We start from the raw sequence: 22,933 nt of genomic DNA on the forward strand, positions 1-22,933 counted from the left end.
CAGAACTCCTGAAAAAACATCATCAAGCTAGTTTAAGCTTGTTAGTGACAAACTAGTTTCTTGGCCATGTCACGAGGAAGGAACAATTAGAACACACTTCTTTTTGTGGAAAGATTAAATGAAAACGAGCTCGTAGAAAACAGTGTCTCACTTTCCTCAATAACATCAGGATCATTCTTTCGTTACAACCACAACAATTTTTAATACAATCAAATACCAGGATAAATAAAAAAAACTGTGCATGAACGCCTAAGCCAGGAACAGACATGGTACACAAAGAAAAATAAATATTTTCTTGAGACCTTTGTTTATCTGTGTAAACGTCACAGTATATGGTCAATAGACGGTGAAGACACCATAGTTGATCTAGAATTACTGATCATTAAAAAATTACTTGATTGTTAGGCATATAGATAACATTTTGACACAAGGCTAGATTTATGCTTGAATTAAGGTTACAGGTAAGGTTTAAATGATATGCATGAGAGTTATTACTTTGATGTTTATGTGTTAATTGATGCAATAAGCCCATTCCTTTTGGATGTAACGATCGTTTTAAACAACACACGATGTTATTGCAGAGCAACGGTGCCTTGTTCCTAGAGCCCCGAGATTTGGAACAGTATCAACAAATGAGAGATTTGTTTTGTTTGGAGAAGGTATCACATTCACTTGCAATTCCCAATACGAGATTGCAGGAAGGTCGTCAAGAAGTTTGACAATTGAATGTGAAAGAAATGGAGATTGGTCGGAAAAAACTCCAACGTGCAGAGGTTTTTTTTAATTTTCTGAACTATTTTTCAGCATCTACAGCAGTTGTTCTTAACCTTTTTTCTTGTTGGCACCACCTTGAAATCACCAACCTGTTCTCACACCTTGTCCTAGAATGACTGAAAAAATAATTGTAACCGACAATTTAAAAAGTTGGTTGAAACTCCGGTAAACAAGTATAGCTTCTTACATCGTGTCATAACTAACTTTATTAACACAGCATTCACGCACCCCCTAGCCGGTGCCTGCACTCCTGGTTAAAAAACCCTGATGTAGCCTACAGTAGGCTCACTTGTAAGGAAAATAATATTCTGAGAATACCTTTTTTTAATTAAATCTTAATTTTTTATAGAGATTCGTTGCATAGTTCCTCAGCCTCCTCAATTCGGATCAGTATATCCTAAAAAAAAATCCTTTCTTCTCGGAGAAGCAGTAACATATTCCTGCAACTCTGGCTATGACATGGTCAATCAACCATCGGGACGTTTGATTGTTACTTGTCTTAGAAGTAAACAGTGGTCCAATGGAGTTCCACAATGCAGAGGTAAGATATTTCTATGGAAATTTCATATGCTTTATATTTCATATTCTTGCAATTTTGGTTATGAGATGGTAGATGCACCTTCTGGTCGGTTGGCAGTCACTTGCTTAAGAAATAGCAAATGGACCAATACAATCCCACAATGCAGAGATAAGATCTTTCTACACAGCAAAAGCACAGCATGCCACTGTGACACGAAGCAGCTAAATCCGTTTTCGGGATTTTGCTTTACTTCGGTACGTACCACAAACCTAAGTTGTTTCTGATAGAACACAAGGGTCGACTTGCCTTCGCTGAGCAACCCAACATCGGGAGCTCCCTCACTTCAACCGCCCTCTCAGCCATCCTTAGTGGTAGGGATAACTGATTGCAGCGATGGGTCTCACTAGCACAGTATGGTCGTAGAACATCTTTGAAGAACCTTAGACAGCCAAGGGCATAACAACCCATCTTTAACCCGTCCCTCTCACTCATCTGAAACGGCCTGATGCCGGAAGAGTAATTGCAGCGGGAGATCTTTAACCGTCCCTCTCCGTTGTCCCACTCGCCCTGGGATGACAGGATTGCAGCGGCCCATGCCAAGATGACTGGGGTCAGCGAAAGCTACCCTTCCTCTGGCCGCTCCTCTCTGGCGTCTCCGCCAAATGAGATGTCAGACTGCAGTGGCCCGTTTCTCCACTAACAGGCGCGCTTCTCCAAGCGGGCAACAAGAAGATACACACACACAAACAAATTCAAATAAAATTAAAATCAACTCCTTACCAAAACGCGCTAGATCTCTAGCTTGACCCGCCATCTCCTAGTCTGCTCCAACATCAGCAAGAGGAAAAGTTGAGACAGGCAGATCAACTTGAGGCAGCCAATAACCAAACTTTTACCTCCACAGATTACCATCTACCGCGGTGGGTCCCTTCGGTCGTAGTGAGTCCCTCACCTCCCTAGTAGGTATCTTCCATGTAAGTATGGTGTGCCTGCTGAGTGTTTGGGTGTGTGGACGGCTCCCGGAGCGGACGCACTAATGATGAGACAGGAAACAAATCCGTTTTATATGGAAAATTGTAAACCTGCAAGATGTAGTGGTATCCATCTTGAACTCTGAGCGTTGCGCGAAAAAAAAATATATATCGCATGTAAGGGAACGTCGACCAACGGGTGTGACGTCTAGCGACCCTCCCCCGCACCACCAATTGAACATAAATATAGTTTCTGTTGACTTCTGCATAAGTTAAAACGTTATTTTATACAGAAATCAACCATTTAAGTTGCATTTAAATTAACTATTGTTTGAATTGTAGTTTTGCAAATAATAACAAACTATGAAAAGTCCACTAGACAAACTTAGTCTCCAGATTAACGATTGACCAATATCTTATACTGTAGAATAACATTTATGCAAGATTCGTAAATCACCCATTATCCATAACCAGTGTATTTTTAAGGTGTTTTATGGGACCGAAACGGTCAATGGGAGTGATGTTTGGTTCGCCGGCCCTTTCCAAAACAGCACATTGATGGCAAAATATACTTAGATCAGTGGTTTTCAACCTTCTTGGTAGAACGGAACCCAACGAAACATTCCAAAAGCTCGAGAAACCCCCGTTCAATAATTTAATTGCCTTATGCAAAAATCATCGTTTGATTAATTAAATTAAAATGCTCATGTACTCATATCCAAACTTGTAAGGCTGTATAAGCAGAATTTTATAAATTATAAATATATATAAAAACCAACCTAATACTGGTAAAACAAAATGATCTCTAACACGTTCACGGCGATTTGACCCACCGGTGTACAAACGATTAAACTGTCTGAAAGAACTCCTTGAAGCGAAGAAAACATGTCGACGAAATTTAACGGGAAAGCAGAAAGTTAAAGGTAATCGCACCACAAGAAATTAACGGAAATTCGGGATCGCAGCGAACGTGTTAAAGTATAGCAAATTGATTAATAGTGGCAAACCTAATCAATATTTGATTATATTTAAACAATATGCATATAATAGTAAAATAGACTCTCGGATTTGAATGTAAACTTGCGGAACCCCTAGACTTACTGTCGGAACCTTAGGGTTCCACGGAACCCTGGTTGAAAACCACTTACTTAGATATTATGAAGTTAAAAAATAATATTTATAAAACCAATTTTGTCAAAATGCTTTGACCTTTGGTGTGTTTTCAATCTCAGCAACATACAAATAAAACTTAACAACCACACGGCATTTAACATAATATAATAACAAAAAGTAAACTAAAAATCACAAACATTTTCGGCCAAACTCATGTTAGCCCTTATCAAGTTACCAACTTACTGATGTTCTTCATAATTTGAAATTACACAACTAATCTACATACACAAAATCGAAAAAAGAAACGCATAAGACTGCCTTTCCGTAATCAAACTCCACATGTGAAACTCTAAGTTTTGGTTTGAGGTAGAAAATAACTTTCATTACTTTTAACTTTTTTGAAATTGAACAGCACCTTATCTTAGTGTAATTTATACTAAAATAAAAACATTTTTTTATTGCAAAAGCAATGAGTGGTTTCAATTTGTGATTGTGGTACTAAAGCGTATTACAAAAGCATTGACGTTGATGATTTTTGTCAGATTTCAGTAAATGTGGACAAGCAGGTGACGTAGGAAATATAGGAAGCAGGGCGAGAGTCCGGCGCGCAATTGGAGGAGAAGACGCCAAACGAGGAGCTTGGCCTTGGCATGTTCTGATTTTAAGGAACGAAACAGATGTTTACGAGGTAAAGCTGAGCTACAATATACGTTTTAGATTTATGCTAACAATTCCTTGTGAGGTGTTGTCAATGTAAAAGTCGTTGGACACAGGAAATTGTGACTGAAAAAATTTCAAAGTGAGTAGGCCTACTGGACAAAGGGCGAAGATTGAAACTCGCTTGGAATAACGAAGCAGCTGTGGTGTCTATTTTGAAAACTGAAAATTCTAAAAAAGCAAATTGAGTTTTTTTCATTTAATTTATAATCCTTGTTAGCTTAAATCTTTTTTTTCTTTGCTTGTCCATTGTCCAAGGGCGGATGGGGCTTTGCTTTTTACCTCCCTTGAGCGGTTGTAGTTACTCGAATTATATGTTGGGAAAGATTTCGAGCAGCCACTGCATTGATTGTCCAACCACTTCGCGCGGACCTTGCACACCATTGGTTGCATGATAGATATCGCTGTTGATAGTGTAGTCTGCGGTATGTTCTTTCTTGCCGAGCTCACTGATCGTGGTGATGTCATTTATTATTTGTGCATTTTGGAGTGAAATAATTTGACACCAGCAGTGCTCATGCGGTTGCACAGCACCCAGGCCTTTCTTGGTAAAAGAATTCGGGTTTAGTGGAAGCCAATGTCGATGAAGCTTTGAAGTCTTGTGGAGTTCTTCTACCACATCAAGCTTCATTGGTGGTTTGTTCAATTAGTCGCAGGAGACGATGTAAGGAAGGTGGAAACTTCTTCAGCGCAAATCTGTCAGGAAAAGAGCTTTTTTTCTCGTCTATAATTACAAAGGCCAGACCAGGATTTATACCCGCTGCCCAACGTCGAGACTAGAAATTGGTTGAACCTTTCTGTTTGTAGAGAATGGCGAGGTTATTGGTTGCTGCTCAAGTGGTCATAGATATTCTCCGTTGTCGTTCCTGGTATGCTTGCAACCCCATACAGAGTTAGTGTGCTAGTAGTTGAAATCGCCAGAGTAAATACTGGATGTGAAAAATGCGGGATTTGATTAATTTAAACATAAATATGGTGGCTTGTGCACATTGATAATGTTGTATATTGCAAGCGCCTGCCTATATTCTATTTTCTCATTGGGAGAAACTCTTACAAGAGTCTAGTTTATGCTCTTGTAGACAAACGTGGCACAGCCATGCTTCATGCTTTGGGTAGACTCAGCTAGTGAGTAATGTGAAATTACTAGCTTGTCTGCAGAAGTGCAAAGGAAGAGGATGACAAGAGCTCGGTTCTCATCGAGATATATCTGGATGTGATGTCCTTGATATTCAGCCGTAAGATCGAGGGACGAAGGTGCTTGTCGACAATGAAACTGGAAACTGCTTCGCTCTCAAAAAAGTGGTTACGTGAAGTCCGCTGAAGGTTCCAAATATAATTTCGGTTTCGACAATCTTCCTTTTCTATTTTCGTGCAACTTACAGACAGAGCCACTTGAAAGTGATTAATTTCCATTCAGCGACATTCATAAACCTCAGGCGCTGGTACACTATAATGCTTGTTTGATGGGCAATCCTATGCTTTTTGGTACTTCAAAAATTTCAAACTATTTGGTTTCGAAGTTAAGTTATTGCTGGGAATGAGACTTAAGATGCAAAATCGTTGAGCCATCAATGTAGTTGTGACCAAATGATCTTGCATCTTGCGTTTACTGGGATAAAACTTGATACACTTCTTTGACCTTTTTATTTAACACTTTGCTCCTCAAAGGGAGGCCAGATTTGGCCCCCCCCCCTCATATTTCCTTTGATTAGTGGAAGCACAGTAACGCCATGCACTTGGTTTTTCTTGACTTTTCCTAAAATTGCCAGGCGGATCTGATGATATTAAATTTGATGCTAACAGTTGTGCAGTTTTCTTGTAAATTCAAGATTTTGGTGAATTTTTGCTATTTCTAGCTAACTTCCAGCAAAGCGTGAAATGGATTACATTGCGATAACAAGCCATAAGCTCATAATTGCTTCGTGCATCGATATGCGCGAGCAGAGAGAAACGTCCTCTTGTTTTCCTTTGTTTGGTTTGACCTCAATAATACAAAGCGCGTTATTTCTTACGCTACAAAAGAAAATTCAGTGATCACAAAGCTGTTAATTAGAAAAAATAATAGCAAACGTTTTTTGCGTTATCAGCTCTACAAAGAAGAATAGCAATCCACGATCAAAATAGTAGGCTATGTAGGCCACAAACTATTCAAAACAGTTGTTTCAAGCAGATAATATTCATTGACGAATAAAAAACGTTACAATAAGAAATCTTCTCTTGGGTGAAGACACGAAAACCTGGTTTCGAAATAAACGTTCTATGGAAATACTCTCATTGACAAGCACTGCAATTGCGGAAATGTATGACTGCAAATGCTTTTGGGAGAAGCCGGAGAAATAGCGTTTTTGCAAACAGTAATTGTGAGATACACTCAAAATTATGAGATAGGCTCCATTTACACGTAGCAGCTAACTCGATGGCGTCCCTTCCCTGCTTTATGTCGCCTACTTGTTCTTATGTCCTGCATTTTTGTTTCACCGTGCACTGTGTGTTGTTCCAAAGAGCGCAAAATAAAGATGATAATGCCTCATGTACATTACAAAATATTTTGTAATGTAGACAAGGCATAAAGTTAGGCGTCCCATTAGACAAAAAACAAATTAGCTTTCTTGATCATTGATTCAACATCTGAATACGTTGCGCCAATGTAGCCTACAGTATAAGAGGCCGACTATTGTGAAGACCCGCCATTTATAAACGATCCGATTATACCAAAAGTGAGACAAACTAGTGAATCAAAGAATGAATAAACAATGCTGAGGAAACTAAATCTAAGTGACGAACAATACCGATGTCTTCATTTATCTTGGAATAATGCTGCCTAAACTTATCAACAAAAAATACAGTAAATAACGGCAAGGATCCCGAAAGCAGAATTTGCTCGACTTTGGCATGAATTTAGTCCGACATCTACAGTAATAATGCCACACATACAATAACGGGCTCTCAACGGCTGTAAGATACATAATAATCAACCTGGTTCTGGGCGGTTTGTGTAACAGCTTAGGGGAAGACACTACTTGAAATGATGCACCACACAAAAGATTTTCAATGAAGACTGAGTCTAAAAACCGATGTGGATTGTGCTTCACAATGACTTCAAGTTTAGGACAAAAAAGGCACAAAAATATCACGATGAAAATAAAGACCTTGTGGGAAATTTTCGAGAATCATAACACGATGCAAATACCAAAAACGCGTAGTTTGCATGCTGGTCTAAGCTGGCCGGCAACCACAAAGGTAAACAATACAGGCAGTTTATAATTCGATAACAGCGCAATAAACATTATAAATACGTAAACCGACAATTTTCTTTTACAAACATTTTACGTCTAATAGTAAATTTTTCCCCAACAATTTTTGGTAAAGCGCTTGCAAACCACGGTTTTGTAAAATAATTCATCTTTATTATTTTTTACTTCTCGGATATTGTAAAACGTCATCAGCAAAATCGCAAAAAAAATTTCATTACTTCAATGTAGTAGGCCTAAGAATTTTTTATAGAATTGTAGCCACGTTGTGTCAACAAAGAAGCCATTTTTTGGCAATATAAAGTTATAGAAAATAATTTGCAATCATGCAAATGTTTGGAAAGAATCTAGGAAGTCTTCTCACAATCTGGCACAAAATGATTATGTTTATTGTATCTCTGCAATATTTTTTAGGACAAACTTTGAAGCTTCGTTATAATCATTTTTATCTTTGAAGTCAAAAGTTAATTTTTTTTTCGCCAGAAACATAATCGCTGCCTTGCTGATGTCGTCGCCTTTACGCGTATTTTTGTGCTTCAAACAATAAGGATCCAGTCAGCAATCCAGTCCTTTTACATTGATTCAACATTTGTAAACGTTAAATTTATGTAGATTTGCTGACTGTGGGTTATTTCACATTTCCTTTGTTTACGCATGTTCCTCAATTCGCTGTTGCATTGTTTCGACGCTGGCAGACTAAAAATGTTATTTCAAATTGATTGACACAATCTTCAATAAAAAGTGAGCTTCGAACTTAGCTTTGTTGATGTAAATGCTGTATTTTTTGTGGATGTAATTTATGAGTCATGTTTATAAACACCCGTAAGCGAAATGACTTATGATGTGGCCTGCATGATATTTGTGTTGCGACTTGACACAAATCCACAATTTCAAAAGCACCTAATTTGAACTTAGAAATTTCAGATAATTTCAACAACTTGTTCAATTGTCTTCTCTCTACTAAAAATATTCATACTACAAACTCAATTGTAGACATAAAATACACAAACGAAGATGTAAACAGCTATTCAAGCAGGCTAAGGTGTTAGGCTACTTATGAGAAATTTGGTTCCCTAAAACTAGAAGCTAGCCATGAGTTTCGGAATGCATTAGTTTAGGATAAAAATGTAAAACAACAAACGCAGTTTTGTTTTTTTTCAAATTCGTGTAACAATGTTACTCTGATTGTAACTATTTTAGAATCAGTGAGTAGATTACAATAAGATTTGCTCGCAAGTCGTAAATTCTAATCAATGCAATGATTCGGCACGCCGCACACACACTTCGTGCGTTCGATCGAGCTCTTTGTTATTCAGAAGTTTGCATGAAATCGGATTAGCACGGTAATTAAATAGCGGCAAGTTAAATCAAAATTGTCGTTTTTGGGTACCTTTGCAAAAATTGAAATATCAAGTTTAACATATAAAATTTTAAAATAATGACTTTTCAAACTTATAGACAAATGATTTGCTTTTACACCAGTCCAACTTCTGTTGAAATAGCACAAGCGGATAACACGTAACAGCTGATTGAATTTGATCCAAAAATGGCCCCCCCTTGAGCAGTTAACTTCCAAAAAAACGTTGAAAAGCAAAGGGTTAATAATATTTTATCGAAAATATAATTGTTTGGTAATACAATCCAAACATTTCCAAGCATAAATCTTTATGTAGGAATAGTGAACATGAATTGCTTTAAAAAAACATATAATGGTAACTGCGCTGCAATTCTCACGTCGCAAAAAATAATTCTATTGTTTAATAACCACTTATCGTTACACTTTTTAGACTTACGGGAGAACCAATGATCAGGGCGGAGGTACTATTATCAACAACAAATGGATTTTGACAGCATCGCAAGTGCTTGGATTCTTAAATAATCAACACAATCCTGGGAGGTTCGGGAACTTTCACATAACACTTGGTAAGTAAAAACCTACAAACAGAAACAAAATCTAATTTAATGTACAGTCTCTTGTACTTAAAGATAGTTAAAAAGTCTCAACAAAAATTTTTAAAGTAAAAAATTGTTTTTACCAAACGTCCTCCACATTTCTTAAAAAAGTGTTATCAAAAAGTTTGAAATCAAAATATCCAGCTTGACTGACCTTTGAAGTAGATATTTTTTAAATTGAGATTATGTGACTTTTGCACTTCCAAAGCCGTTGCGAGAGGAAAATTTGCATATGGTAGCAATGATACTTTTCGGGCCCCAAAAACAAGACACCGGCAAAAATGCACTGTAACAAACATAATTATGCGTTTTTTCTTTAACTTCTCTGATCCTTGGAGAGATCCAATCCTAACATTGTCTGAAAGTAGACCTGTCCTCTGGATTCCCCTACCAATGTTACTGTCTCTTTTACAATTATCCAGTAGCCTACTCTTCATTTTCATTTACTAATCTCTACAATAATATCTCTTGTAGGGTTCAGTCTGAGTCTGACAATACAAGACTAAATCTAACAATAATATCTAAATCATCAATCTAATAATAACGCAGTTTCCTTGACAATATATCATTTTCCTTCAGGTTTACATCGTCGACCAACAAGGCGATCTGATGTCCTTTCATCCACTGTCCAAGTATATGCAATCGAGCGGGTAATCCAACACCCACAATATTCCATAAGAAGATTTGACTACGATGTAGGATTGGTGAGTATAGGGTGGGTCGTTTTTGACTTTTTTTCGAAATTCAAAAAGGGCTAGCCATACAAAGTGGCACATGCATAAAGAAATTACGTGTGCAAAATTTCATCAGTTTGGAGGTGCATCTTCTGCCCCCGCAGGGGGGTCAAACTTTCAATTTTTTGGAAAAAAATGGGAAATTTCACTTTCCGTTTTAACATAATTTATTTTATAATTTTTCTTCCGGCTGGTTATAAATTGTAAGTGGGATGTATCCAGAGCTTTCCTATGTAAAGGCATGTTTAAAGCTTAAGGTTTACTGTCCCCGCATCGACGACCAAAATGCTGAATTTTCACCCACTTGAGATGCAATTTTGTCATTACTCAATACACAAACTTGTCGCAAAAGGCCGAGTTGGTGTTAAAGCAGTACGCTCATTTATCTTCTGTTCAAAATCTTTCACTGGAATCACATATGTTTTATGATAAAGAGTTACAATTATAAAACGAATAACCTTTTGAAGTCAAAGTCTAGAGGTGGGCCTACATTTCAGCAAAATTTGGAGCAAATAAAAAAACCTGCAAAGCAAAAATAATTTGATATCGGTTGTTGTAAGTGTTCCCACTGTCTGCAATGTACTTGCCCGCAGGAAAATCGTGTCCCTGTTACGGAACAACAGTTCCTTCTTGATCAAAAAACAACCCGCATAATGGTGATTGGTAAGCTTGATAAATCGGCCACAAGATCTAATTTTAAACGTTTTCAGAGGAGAGTAGCAAAATCAGAACAATTCTGTTCTTTACGTGAAGACCCAGGAGCAGGCACAAGTAGCGCTTTGGTTAAAACACTTTTAACTTTTTATTCAAGCTCACAAACTCTGTCATCCAATGAAAAACGCTGCGGAGATTATGATTATCAGCCCAGTTTTGCTTCGGAAAACCCCAGAAAAGACAAAGCTACTTCCAGTTTAGTACAGTAGTATTTGCTGAATCATGCGATCGTACTGGTATTTCAGATAGGTCTGCAGCACTTATTACTTCATCACTTCTACAAGATGCGGGAGTTGTAACGGATAGCGAATCTCAATCTGTTATAGATTGTTAGGCTATAGATAAAAGCAAATTTAGAAGAGCGACAAAAACTGAAGTTTACAGCTCAAATGGAAAGTATCATGTGCCTAGATTTGCAAAGAATATATTTTGATGGCCGAAAAGATCAAACCATCAAACAAGATGAAATTGCTGGGAAACTTCGAAAACATTTCGCAGTTGAAGAGCACACTACTTTACTTCAGAAACCAAGTTCTCATTTCATTGGTCATTTTACTGCAGCCAACGGATCTACAGTATAGTGTGTCAATAGCTACCGGGATTCTTGAATATCTTGGATCCAATAAAATTAGCTACAATAATGTAATGACAATTGGATGCGATGAAACTGCAGTAAACAGTGATAAAGCTCCTGAAAGATCATTTCCAAAAGCCACTTCAATGGTTAATATGCTTACTCCACAGTAATGAATTGCCTCTTAAGCATCTTATAAAAGAACTGGATGGCAATACTAGCTTTACTGGGCCCATTGGAAAACAGCTAGCCACTGTCACACAGCTAGATGTTGTAAAATATAAAGCAGTTCCGGCACCAGAGATTGAAATTGATGAAAATGACCTCAGCACTGACCAAAAATATCTTCTACACATGCACAGAGCAGTGAAAAGTGGAGAAATATCAATTCATTTCGTATCAAGGAGTCCAGGTATGATGAACCACTCAAGATGGTTGACCACAGCCAATAGAATTCTACATTTCATCTAACCAACTGTCAGCTGTATGGGTGGTACTTGTTGGACTATATTATGAATGTTTATATTCCAGTATGGTTTGCCATTAAAAAGGAAAGCAATTTCACCAATGGCCTAAAACATTTCTTTAAAATTCTACGCTCTGGTCAGAAGCTTGTCGGCAGCAGTGGCCGGTCGCCAGCAGTGGCCGAGTGGTTAACGCTTTGGGCTCGCAGTCGAGAGCATGCATGTTCGACTCCAGCCACCCGCACTTGCTGTTGTTTCTCTGGGCAAGAAACTTTACGATAATTGCCTCTACCCAGTGATCGATTTCGAATAATGGGTAGTACCAAATTTAAGTCATAAGTAGAGTAGACAACCGGAAACAGTCATTGCCGTCGGCTGCAGCGTGGGTCAGGTGTACGCCTTCCGACCGATGCATAGCGCTCAAGTCCGCTTTTCCGCAATACAGGATAAAGATAAACAAACAAACAAACAAGCTATCAAATACAGTGTAAAGCTCGCAATATCGTCAACAAAGTACTACAGAGGAATGCGTTTTATGCCCATCCTGAAAACATTTTGATTGCAATGATATGTGATATCGAAGAGTATGTAAGGGAACTAGGATGAAGAAGAATTTTCAATTTAAGAATATTATCATCTCATAGCACTCGTCATCGAAAATTCACCCTTCCAATACTGCAGTTCAGTTCTGAACGTTAATTTGAGATGATAGACTGGCAAAATAATTTTTGATGATGATGATTGAGATGATAGACTGGCAAAAAAATTTTTTTTTTAGTGATGCGTGGTGTTGAGAGCAGTGTGATAGAAGAGCACATCAAAACAAAGATGCCTCCACAACAGTTGTTCCGTTGCTCTCAACAGTTGAGAGAGCCATTAAACTCGTGACAGGTGCCTCATCACATGTGGTGGACAGCATTGAAAGAGATGGGTACATTGAAGCAATATTACAATCAAGGAAAAATATTCCTCGGTTCCAGTCGAAACAAGATTTTACGATTCATTAGACTTAAGCCAGAACTAAGTTTGAACAATAATCTGGTGAACTGGTTAAAAGTCCTTGTCGTTTGTTGTATTATTGACACAATTTCGTTTTTTGTTATCACAAGTTCTTTCTTATCGTTACATTGCTGTCAAACAAAGTTTACTCCTGTATGTGGTTCTTGTCAGTGGCGGCTGGTGCTGTTTTTGAGCAGTGGGGCTGCAATAAATAGTTCGGGGGGCGAAGCCCGTCACTGAGTTCGCCGAAGGCGAACGACTTTGAGGGGGGTCTGGGGGGTGACCCCCCAGAAAAATCGCATTAAATTTGGTGTGCTCTGAGCATATTTTTACACCAAATTTTGAAAAAATGCATTCAAACTTTGTTGAAAAGTTGATGTATTCCTAAGCTGTATTTAAAAAAAAAACTAACAGTATTGCTTTGGAGACAAACTTTACTAGTATTGAGCTTAGTCTTGACTAGTCTAGCCGTTGCATACAAAGTTCAAGTGATTTTGAGATGCCCTAGGCTAGACTAGCACTTCCTATAACCTGCTGAATACCCTAACTTTACACTACAGCTAATACTTCTACATTCATGGCTAATCGCTACTCTGCGAAATAAAACCTATCTTTAAAAAGTCTGTAAAGTTATTCGGTTAGATAGGGCTGTTTTCCATGCAGCCCCAACAGATTCAATATTGCTGTAAAATACTAAAGGAGGTGGAGCTTCAAGGATAATTTTTAGCCAATCAGAGCGCTTGAAATCCAGAATCTCGGGCTGCAGAGCAGTTTGCCCAAAGTCGGTGTTGCCAAACGAAACTTTTAATATTTTAATTTTCGATCTGCAATTCTTAAGTGAAAAAAGTAACCGGGTCGGACAAACACAGAGGAAAACATATTTTCCCTCTTCTCTTTCTGACAGGTGGGGCTGCAGCCCTGCAGCCCCATGGCACGAGCCGTCACTGGTTCTTGTAGTAGCCTATCAAGTGAACGTTTAATTTTGGTTTGTAAATGACAAATTTGTGTAAACGAAATCATGATAACAATTCACTTCGAAACTGTACAGTACATTCCATTTACAGAACCTGCAGATCATATTGCTTTTATTCTGAAGTAAATTATAGGTTGCGTTTTATGGCTGTAACTGATCTATAGCTTACTATTGCTTTTAATTTATGCAAGACTACGTCTTATAGTATGTCAATTCGTATCATCCTGCAAAGTTAGTGGACAGAACATAAATGAGCGTACTGTGTTAACACCATCTCGCCGTTTTGCTACAAGTTTGTTTATTGAGCAATGACAAAATTGCATCTCAAATTGGTGAAAATTCAGCATTTTGGTCGTCGATGCGGGGACAGTAAACCTTAAGCTTCAAACATGCCTTTACCTAGGAAAGTTCTGGATACAACCCACTTACAATTTATAACTAGTCAGAAGAAAAATTATAAAAAAAATTATATTAAAACGGAAAGTGAAATTTCCCATTTTTTTTTTTCGAAAAATTGAAAGTTTGACCCCCCTGCGGGGGCAGAAGATGCACTCCCAAACTGATGATACTTTGCACACGTAAGTTTTTTATGCATGTGCCACTTTTTATGACTAGCCCTTTTTGAATTTCGAAAAAAAGTCAAAAACGACCCACCCTAATTAATGAGGTTACAGCCCACTATTAAAAAAATAGCTTAATCACAGCTGGCCATATGAGCCTACAAACTTGTAATCGAGACATATCAACAGTAATATGTCCCATTTTTGGGCAACTTTTCAGGAAAAATAAGCTTGGGTCATATTCTAACTGGATTTTCCACATTGAGTTATTTATTAATCAATACGCTTTCAACGCGTTTTTTTTTTATGACGTTACCTTGAGGCCACAACTAGCAAATTTTGCACGTGTGGCCGTACTTCGAGAACGGTAAGAGCTAAAGAGCTGGAACTTGTACTAAAATGACTGGAAGGATCAATTTGCTATCTACTTACAATACATTGTTAAGCGCTAATTGCAACAGAAAACGAGTTATTTAGAAAAGTCGTTTTTTTGTACATTTTCGTCTAAAAAAAATAACCAAAACGTAAAGGCGGTGAGATGGCGCAGCGGAAAAAGTTCTCGCTTTCCAAATTATGCAATTCTGGTTCAAGTACCAGCTTAAGCTGGTTGTTGAAGAACACTCACCTCCGAAGTAAACTTAGCACTCTCATCATTACCTAAGTTAAGCTTTATTAAAATAATAAACACAACTACATCTGTAACAAAAGCAGACTACACGATTAGCTTTCTTGCACCACGCTACAACAATAGAACTGAACCAGCGCAGAATAATAATAATAATGTTATGGTTTTTTTATTGTCAGGCGATGTGTCAGTTGATTAATAGATTCAGTTCGTAAGCTAGTTCTTCCCTTTCGGCACGATTGTTGATCTTTGGGCTCCGTCTACTTATGAAAATGGCCTTTTTGAAGCGCAGTGCAATTAAAGACAGAACGACGCGGTGCAATTGTGTTTCAAAGAGGCCATTTTCATGAGTAGACTAAGTCCAAAGATCAACGTTTATAATGATATCGCCTGACAACACATAAACTCAACAGCAGCAATCAAGACAGCAGCCTCAAGCTAAACAAAAGAACCGCATAAAACAACGACACACTGACTCCAACACCATTCGCCATAGCACATGACTTGGGGACTGTGTTCCGAAAGCAAGTGCAAACCGCTACTGCCATGGCCGTAGGAGAGTAAAACATTTTGGGAGGGCGAACAAAATTTGCTCAAATTTTGTCTTTGCAAATATACTTTCAAAAACGCAACGTTATGCGCAATCTCTGAGGTGGTGTATAGTCTAATAAAGGGATCGGAAACCTCTTTAGGTAAGAGAGTCATGAAAGCTACATTTTTGGAAACATATTTCCGTAAGAAACATATAGTGCTTTAACACTTAATACAACTAACATGTAATGGCAGATGATGTGTTGTAAAAGTGGGGTTATGTGTGTACTGAAGATGAGAAAAACAGTGGAGGGTATGGGGGACCTCTCCTGCCAAATTTGAAAAAATTGCATTTAATTTGGTGCATTCTGAGCGTATTTTCAGCTTTAAATTGCGGGCCAGATGCCATCACGAAGAGCCATATATGGCTCGAGAGCCATAACTGGTGCAGGCACAAAAAAGTAGTATTTTTGTTATTTATCTTATTCTTATAGCATTATTAGGGGTTATCACCTTGAAGAAATAATAAGTTAAGACACATAAATTTCCGAAGAAAACTGCTATTCAAATTTATTGTCACACCAACTTAAACGAATTCAGTGAGAAATTTGCAGCTGGCTTTTTTTCCAGACGACTTTTTCCAAATTTACTTTAATGGAAGTGCTAGCAATTCGAAGTCTATTTTCCAAGTGTTCGTCTGTCCGATCGATAGGGAGATTTCATGACGCCCATTTTCGAAAAAGGTTGTTCACACAAATATGTTGAGCCAAAACGAGCCACTTTTGAAGCCATGCATTTTTTCAAATGTGAAAAGTCACTTTGGCTGAGATGTTTTCGGTATCGCCAAGACTCATTTCTAAATACTTTGCTTTCAAATTCGTATTCTCTTGAAGATCTATCAGTTCAAGTTGAATATCAGCTGATGCTTTGTCAATGTCTGTGTTGAATGGCGAAGAGAGTATATCAAACAAATGTTCATGAAATTTGAAGTCCTTGAAACGAGCCAAAATTCATACACCAATTTTTTAATTTTGTCTGCAAATTCAGTTTTCTTCTCAGGATGCGTTTCATAGTTTCTCAAAGTTGGAAAGTGGAAAAGATTTCCTGTCTGTATGTAGGTTTTCCAAAGTCGTAATTTGTTCATAAAGCCTTTTATGTGACCTTACATTTCATTCGCATAGTGTTTTTTTCGCTGCAATCTTGTATTGAGTTCATTCAGGTGCGTAGTTATCAACCACAGCCAACTACTAGAGGAGGTCATGTATTAACCAAGAAAGCTAAATCGCATATCCAATTTTTGTCTTCCAATTCAGTTATTGGGTGCCCTTTAAGTTTCAAAAAATTCACGACTTGTTTCCGCAGTTCGTAAAATCGTTGCAACATGCAGCCCTTGCTTAATCAACGCACCTTGGAAAAGTAGATCTTTATGTGTCCTGTTGAGATCATCCAGAAAGTTTTGAAACTGAAAATGGTTGAGGCCTCGTGCTCGAATGAAACTTACTGGCTAATAACCAGGCTCAAGACGTGTTTGAACTTCAAGGATTTTGCGCCCAGGTTTTGCTGGTGAGGGATACAATGAAAAATTTCTATGTCATCATCGATTTTTCTCTCCGTCAAGGCAGACTTCCAAGAGACCTATGAATCCAATGCCAGTTCCGGACATGGATCGAGCACCATCAGTTGCGATTCCGCATAAGCTGGACAAGTCCAGTCAGAACTTGTCAAAAGCATCAATTACTTCAGTAACGATGTCAGCACCAGTTGTCGTGCCCTTCATTGACTGTAGTGACAGAAGATCTTCCGTTTCATTTCAAGTCTTAAAATAAGACATAAAGGCCTTTTATCTGTATGTTCAATATAGAAATACTCAAAAGTCCATCTTGTCTGAAACACCCGCTTCTCTTCCTCTACTTTCCTCTTTTTTGTCTTTTGCAAATTTGTCATTACAAAGTGATGCTTAAACTGAAAACCAGTAATTTACAGTAAATCAGTAATAGACAAAAAGGTGATGCAGGGACATCGTTTGTTAAAAAAAGTATTTAAAAAAGTTTTAATTGAAACAAGCAAGTCAATTAAGCCCCTATTTTAATGAACATAGTGCCTCTACAGGCTGTTTCGCAATGAAACGCTCTTCAGGAGGCTACAAACGAATTACACTGGTTAGTTAAGAATAAAACTGAAACAGAGTTGAAGCTACGCTGGTCTCAACTACAAAACAACATCCTCTGACAATGAAGGGCACAACTCGTGGTTACAAAGAGCTGCGTTCCTGGGATGTCAAATAAGGAGACAATAGAACCACAGACGCAAGCCGGCTCTACAAAAGGTCTTCAGCAAACAAAAAAGCGATAAAGCCAGAGACGAGAGCAGGGGCTCCGCCTCTGATCTACTGACGTTCCAAATAATTAAATACAATCGGATTAGCGGTGGCCGGTGGGAGATTTCTAAAATGCTTAACAGAAGGTGCGAAATCTACAATAATCCACTCCATAATGAATTCTTCGCACGTACCAGACTAAACTAAATTATAAACACGTTTCGCGGGCCGCACACAATTCAAAATTAACATATCTTCGCGGGCAGCACAATTTTTCTTCGCGGACCGCACTTGACCCGCGGGCCGCACTTGCACACCCCTGTCCTAATGAATGTCTGAAATAAGCTTACGTCTGCTCACCAATTGCATTTTTTTACATTTAATTTCTGCAGATACTGAATCGAAGCTGTTAAGCTTCGTTTCAACCCATTCAGCCCAAATTGCAATGCCAAGTAAAAAGGCTTCAAAAATTGATGATGCTACATATTACATTCTAGGATAAATGTTAATGTGCTTTAAAATACAACACTAAGCTTATACAAAGTTTCTAAGCTGGTAAAAGGTTGATTTATCAAAATAATTAGACATTTTTGCCCAAATGATTTTATTAATAACTGCATTAGTAGAATATAGAGAAGAAAGCAAAAAACTCATAAGGTTGCCAGTATCCAGCAGGCTTTTGAATCCTACCGGTGAAGAAATGTAGTCGACATGCTAGTGAATAAGTTTGCTACTACTCGCTAATAGTGCTCTTTTACAGTTACTTTTTGGAAATGTTGAATCGAAACTTATCATTCTGCCAAAATTGCAATACCGCATGTAATAGTTTCCTAAATCGCAGACAATACATTTTATTCTTTGGAAAATATCGACTTGTCTCATAAATTATAGTGAGTGAGTGACCGCCCTCCCCCCCCCCCCCCTGTCCCCCCATCTCCTACAGCTATGGTTACTGCCACAGAAAACTCGCAGCATCAGGCTGAAACATGTCGTTAGTATCTACTGTGCATTGTGAAAACCCGCCTTTTACTTTGGATGCAGTTAAAATGAGTGACTTTCAATCTGGGCTCATAACCCCTTGGGTTATTGGCACGTTTTACTACTGGTGTCAGTAATCAATATACAGTTTTTGAAACGTAAGCTGCCAAAATTTAAACAAACTGTATTCAATTTATTTTTTCACTTATTTTTTAAAATTGATAGTTTTAATTTTCCGTTGAGATGACGTTAGTTAAAGTTAGAATACTATAACATAACCATTCAACAATTTCTTATTAATTACAACGACTTACTTTCAGATTAAAGTTGGTCAAAGATTTAGTGGGGCCACAGGCCGATGGCTTCCTATTGGTCCTGCTTCAGATGTCACTATTCAATTCACGAATTTTGTGAGACCAATATGCTTGCCTTGCATGAGCAACAGTTGCATTGGAGCACAGTTGAAGAGGGAAGGAATTTTAAGTGGAAGAGAGACTGACGCAGAAAGATGCAGGATTGAAAGTGAGCAGCTATATCGGGAATGTCGTAATTCGGGAATTCAATCCTATCAAGTTGTTCTCTAGCATCTGTCTATGTCAATTCTTACTACAAATCGGCTTCCGAGAAACATAGGCCTATTGTTGATTGGATGGTCTGAATGGCTAGCGTGAAAGCTACACCGTTATGGTTAGCGAATCGCAACTGCTCGCTGTACTAGTGAGTGCTTAGCCTTGTGCTGATAGCCGGGAAGAACGCCCCTTTCTTCACACTGTACTGTAAATGTTTGAAATTTAGTTTACGCATACGAATCTTTGATACACTTCTTTGTACCGTACCTTGCTAGTTGCAGTGGTCTAAACATTTTTCCATACGGCGTAAACGAATATTTAGCCTATGAACTATGGCAAATTTATCGACCAATTGACCTATTTATAATTTTATTGCTTTTTTCACCTCAGAGACTTTCTTATTGCGTGGATCCGGCAGTAATAATACCAATGCTGTTTTTACTGGTTTTGGTTATGCCAATCCGCTGAGTGAGCAAAGTATTTCTGAACAGGGGTTGCCGCAACACTTGCAACAACTTCTCCTTCAAGTTAGAGATGATTTCCAGTGAGTATTTTGGCAAAACCCAATTTAATACCCAGTAGCTGCACTGTTGGTAGAGGTGGCGCTACAACATGCAAAAAAAGAAGCTTCGCTACCAATCGATGAAAAGTGGCGTGCTACCGTTCCCGGTCTTATAGGCTAAACTGTATTTTAACAAATCGATCAGCTTTAACTTCCTTTACAAACTTCTCCATTTTGTTTTTAAATAATTCCGGCAGTCTTTTTATGCCGTTCCCAGCACTCGGGTTAAAATTAGCGGACGCTTCAGCTAAGCTACTTTTGTTGTGTAGAACTGACAGTGGAGGCTTAACTCAAATAGCCTACGCTGTGTGGTCAAAATGACGGTGAAAACGAAGTTGTTTAAAAGGCGGCTTTGCATAATAACTGCAAATAATTAGTTTGATAGCAGTAAAGAACATTTGTTAAGCAACAGCTCTAATTATGCGTAAATAGCAATCTGTTGGCTAACTAAAGTGACAAAATTATTATTGTATTTAGTTGCACCAGCGTTTTGAACAGCTATTTTGATGGGACATCTCCGGAAAATGCTATCCATTACACCCCTAGAATGTTGTGTGCAGACAGCTCACGCAACAAAAAGCTAGGTCAATCATGCCGAGGGGATGCTGGGAGTCCACTTGCACGAGAAGTAAGCTAACCTGTGAAAATCTTATGCTTATTTGTAGAAGTGGGCATCCGCTATTTTAAAAGTAGCGCGCTACCCGCTACTTTTGTCTTAACTTATTTTGACACAGGAAATATTTTGGGACGTCAAAATGACCTTGAAATCAAATGATATCATTCGTATACACTGCCATTTCAACGTCGTTATCAAGCGGTGCGGGCACGGCTGTTACTCTGTTTTGTTGTTTAAAAAAGAAAAAGCTTCTACAGAAACTCGCTAATCAAAAGCTTAAGCAAGGCCGTATTTACTGCCTTCCAAACCTCAGGCTGGAGGTCCACCTCCGTCTAGGGCCCCACACATATTCAGGGCCGTAGACAAAATTTCTCGGGCGCGGTACCAATTTATTTTGGGGCCCCTTTCATCGACAATGTTATCGACAAATTCTTATTTTACTGTTTGATGGCTGAAGTGACTATTTAACCACCAGAGAGCTGAAGTGGGCCCGGTACTTTACCATCTGACCGTTGAAGTGGCTGTTTTAACCTCTGATGGCAATTCCTTCAGATCTGATTATATTAAGATCTTGATAATGTTTGAAGTCGCGGGGAATCTTTTATATCCGGGCCCGGGTCCAAAAGTACCATCTAAACCCCCCTGTCAATGCCCTTGCACATATTAAGTTCGTGTAGCGTTTTTCGGCTTATAATTTTACATGTAACATTCAATAATTATGTGTTTTTTTCCACTTTTGCAAAATCTTCTCGGTCGCTCAACCACATTTTATTCACCAAACCAGCAATATTGGGTATGCATATAGCTTCAGAAGTGGAGTAAGGGCTAAGGGGGTGAAAAGTTTTTTGTGTCACACAAAAATTAACAAAATATGCAATATTCCGAAGTTAACACTGCTCACTTAAATAGTATAGTTAATTAACAATTAAATTTCCAAATTTGTATTTATGGAGATAGGCTATGAACCGACGTGCCGTGAAGATGGGGATGATACATTTTCGAAGTTCCAGCCTGCAGCTGAAAGACTGCACCCAGGGCTTGCGAATTCATGGTTTTGAAAAAATTCCGGAACCTGTAAGGATTGTTTGCTGAAAATTAATCTGTAAAATCTAACACAGCAATGTAAAGGTGTCAGGAAATTTCAGGTCTCTAGAAAAAGACGGTCGTACTTAAAAATTCAATGCAATTGGGCAAAGGTTAAGCAGATTTGATAAGCTAAGTTTTTCTGACATTATTCCACAGGTTGTGAATCTGGCTACCGGAGAGCGCTGCTGGGTTCAGATTGGGATCGTCAGCTTTGGAAGTAGATGTGGGCAAACAGTGCCAGCAAACGGGGAGGAGATTCGATTTGCCGATTTCTATGCAAACGTCATGGAACTAATGCCCTGGATCAAAGCGATGATGGCAGGCAACTAACGACGAACTGGTGATCAGGCAGACGTTCTGCCACCGCCACGAGCTAATTGAATGTAGTTTCTTTTCTCTGTGGGCCCGGTGACGAATTTGTGCGACTAAAAAATGATTTGAAGTTATCTCACCGGTTAATATGACGGTTTGCGTGCAAGCTTATTTGACACTTTCAATGTCTTAGGTTAAGCAATTCCCTGTTTTTTCTTTTTTTTAAACTCCTGTTCTTCTACTCCCTGTAATGCACCAGTAAACAAAAACACATTGATCATTGTTTTAAACTTAATATTTCGATCACCTAAATATAAATTTTCGCTGCTATAAAAATATGAAAAGTTACTAAAACACAAATAAAAGTGCTCTCCCATACAGGAAACAAGATAGCCTACACTGGAGCTAACTACAATCTAACCTTTTGGTTAAAGCATCGTATTAGCCTGCATTCTGCATAGCCTGTCGCTGTGCCTCAACCAAGTAGCATTCAAACGGTCCCAGATACAAACAATGCATCACACATTAAACAATCTACACAAATTGTGTACAATACACCAGACAAACGACCTGGTTTCGAATGAAACGGTTACGCTCTCGTGTTTAAAATTGCTTTATCGACAGTTGATCGCAATACACTTTCAATGCTAATGACGGAACGTGAAGTAATTTTCTCGTCATTAGATTGTTCGGTAAAGTTGTTAACACCCACCTACAGAAAGTTGCCATTTTTACAAACGTTGAAACGACTTAAAGATAACAACCTTTTGATAGCTGAGCACATTGAATGCCATATAAAGGCCGCCCCTTTTGTGTAAACTCAACTACACAAGAAGTTGATATCCGTAACAGAAACTCTTTCACGTCGCAGTAGCTGGAGGCCCAGTTCGCGGCCTCAGCCACAATTCCGTGTCCACTGTGTTTACGGAGGAGGAGCGCTCATGCTGGGGGGCACTGATGGAAGTCCTCTTGCGTGGACGACGTGAATTGGGGGCAAAAATGCCAGGGGGGGCGGGAAGG

General features: G+C 38.5%; 1 protein-coding gene across 1 annotated transcript in view; it reads left to right on the plus strand.

The window, feature by feature from the left end:
- The window catches only part of LOC145785275 (uncharacterized), a 92,467-nt gene extending 69,719 nt beyond the window's left edge, over positions 1-22,748 (plus strand). Inside the window, exons 34-42 of the mRNA XM_082596952.1 lie at positions 582-773; positions 1,124-1,315; positions 3,921-4,066; positions 9,134-9,269; positions 9,879-10,003; positions 19,089-19,290; positions 19,728-19,881; positions 20,377-20,527; positions 21,758-22,748. Of these exons, the coding sequence (XP_082453078.1) occupies positions 582-773; positions 1,124-1,315; positions 3,921-4,066; positions 9,134-9,269; positions 9,879-10,003; positions 19,089-19,290; positions 19,728-19,881; positions 20,377-20,527; positions 21,758-21,931 (1,472 nt within the window). The 3' untranslated portion in view covers positions 21,932-22,748. The remainder of the gene's footprint in view (positions 1-581; positions 774-1,123; positions 1,316-3,920; positions 4,067-9,133; positions 9,270-9,878; positions 10,004-19,088; positions 19,291-19,727; positions 19,882-20,376; positions 20,528-21,757) is intronic.
- The last annotated feature ends 185 nt before the right edge of the window (positions 22,749-22,933 follow it).

Source organism: Aplidium turbinatum, chromosome 16, assembly GCF_918807975.1.
Source record: "Aplidium turbinatum chromosome 16, kaAplTurb1.1, whole genome shotgun sequence".
Lineage (NCBI taxonomy): Eukaryota > Metazoa > Chordata > Ascidiacea > Aplousobranchia > Polyclinidae > Aplidium > Aplidium turbinatum.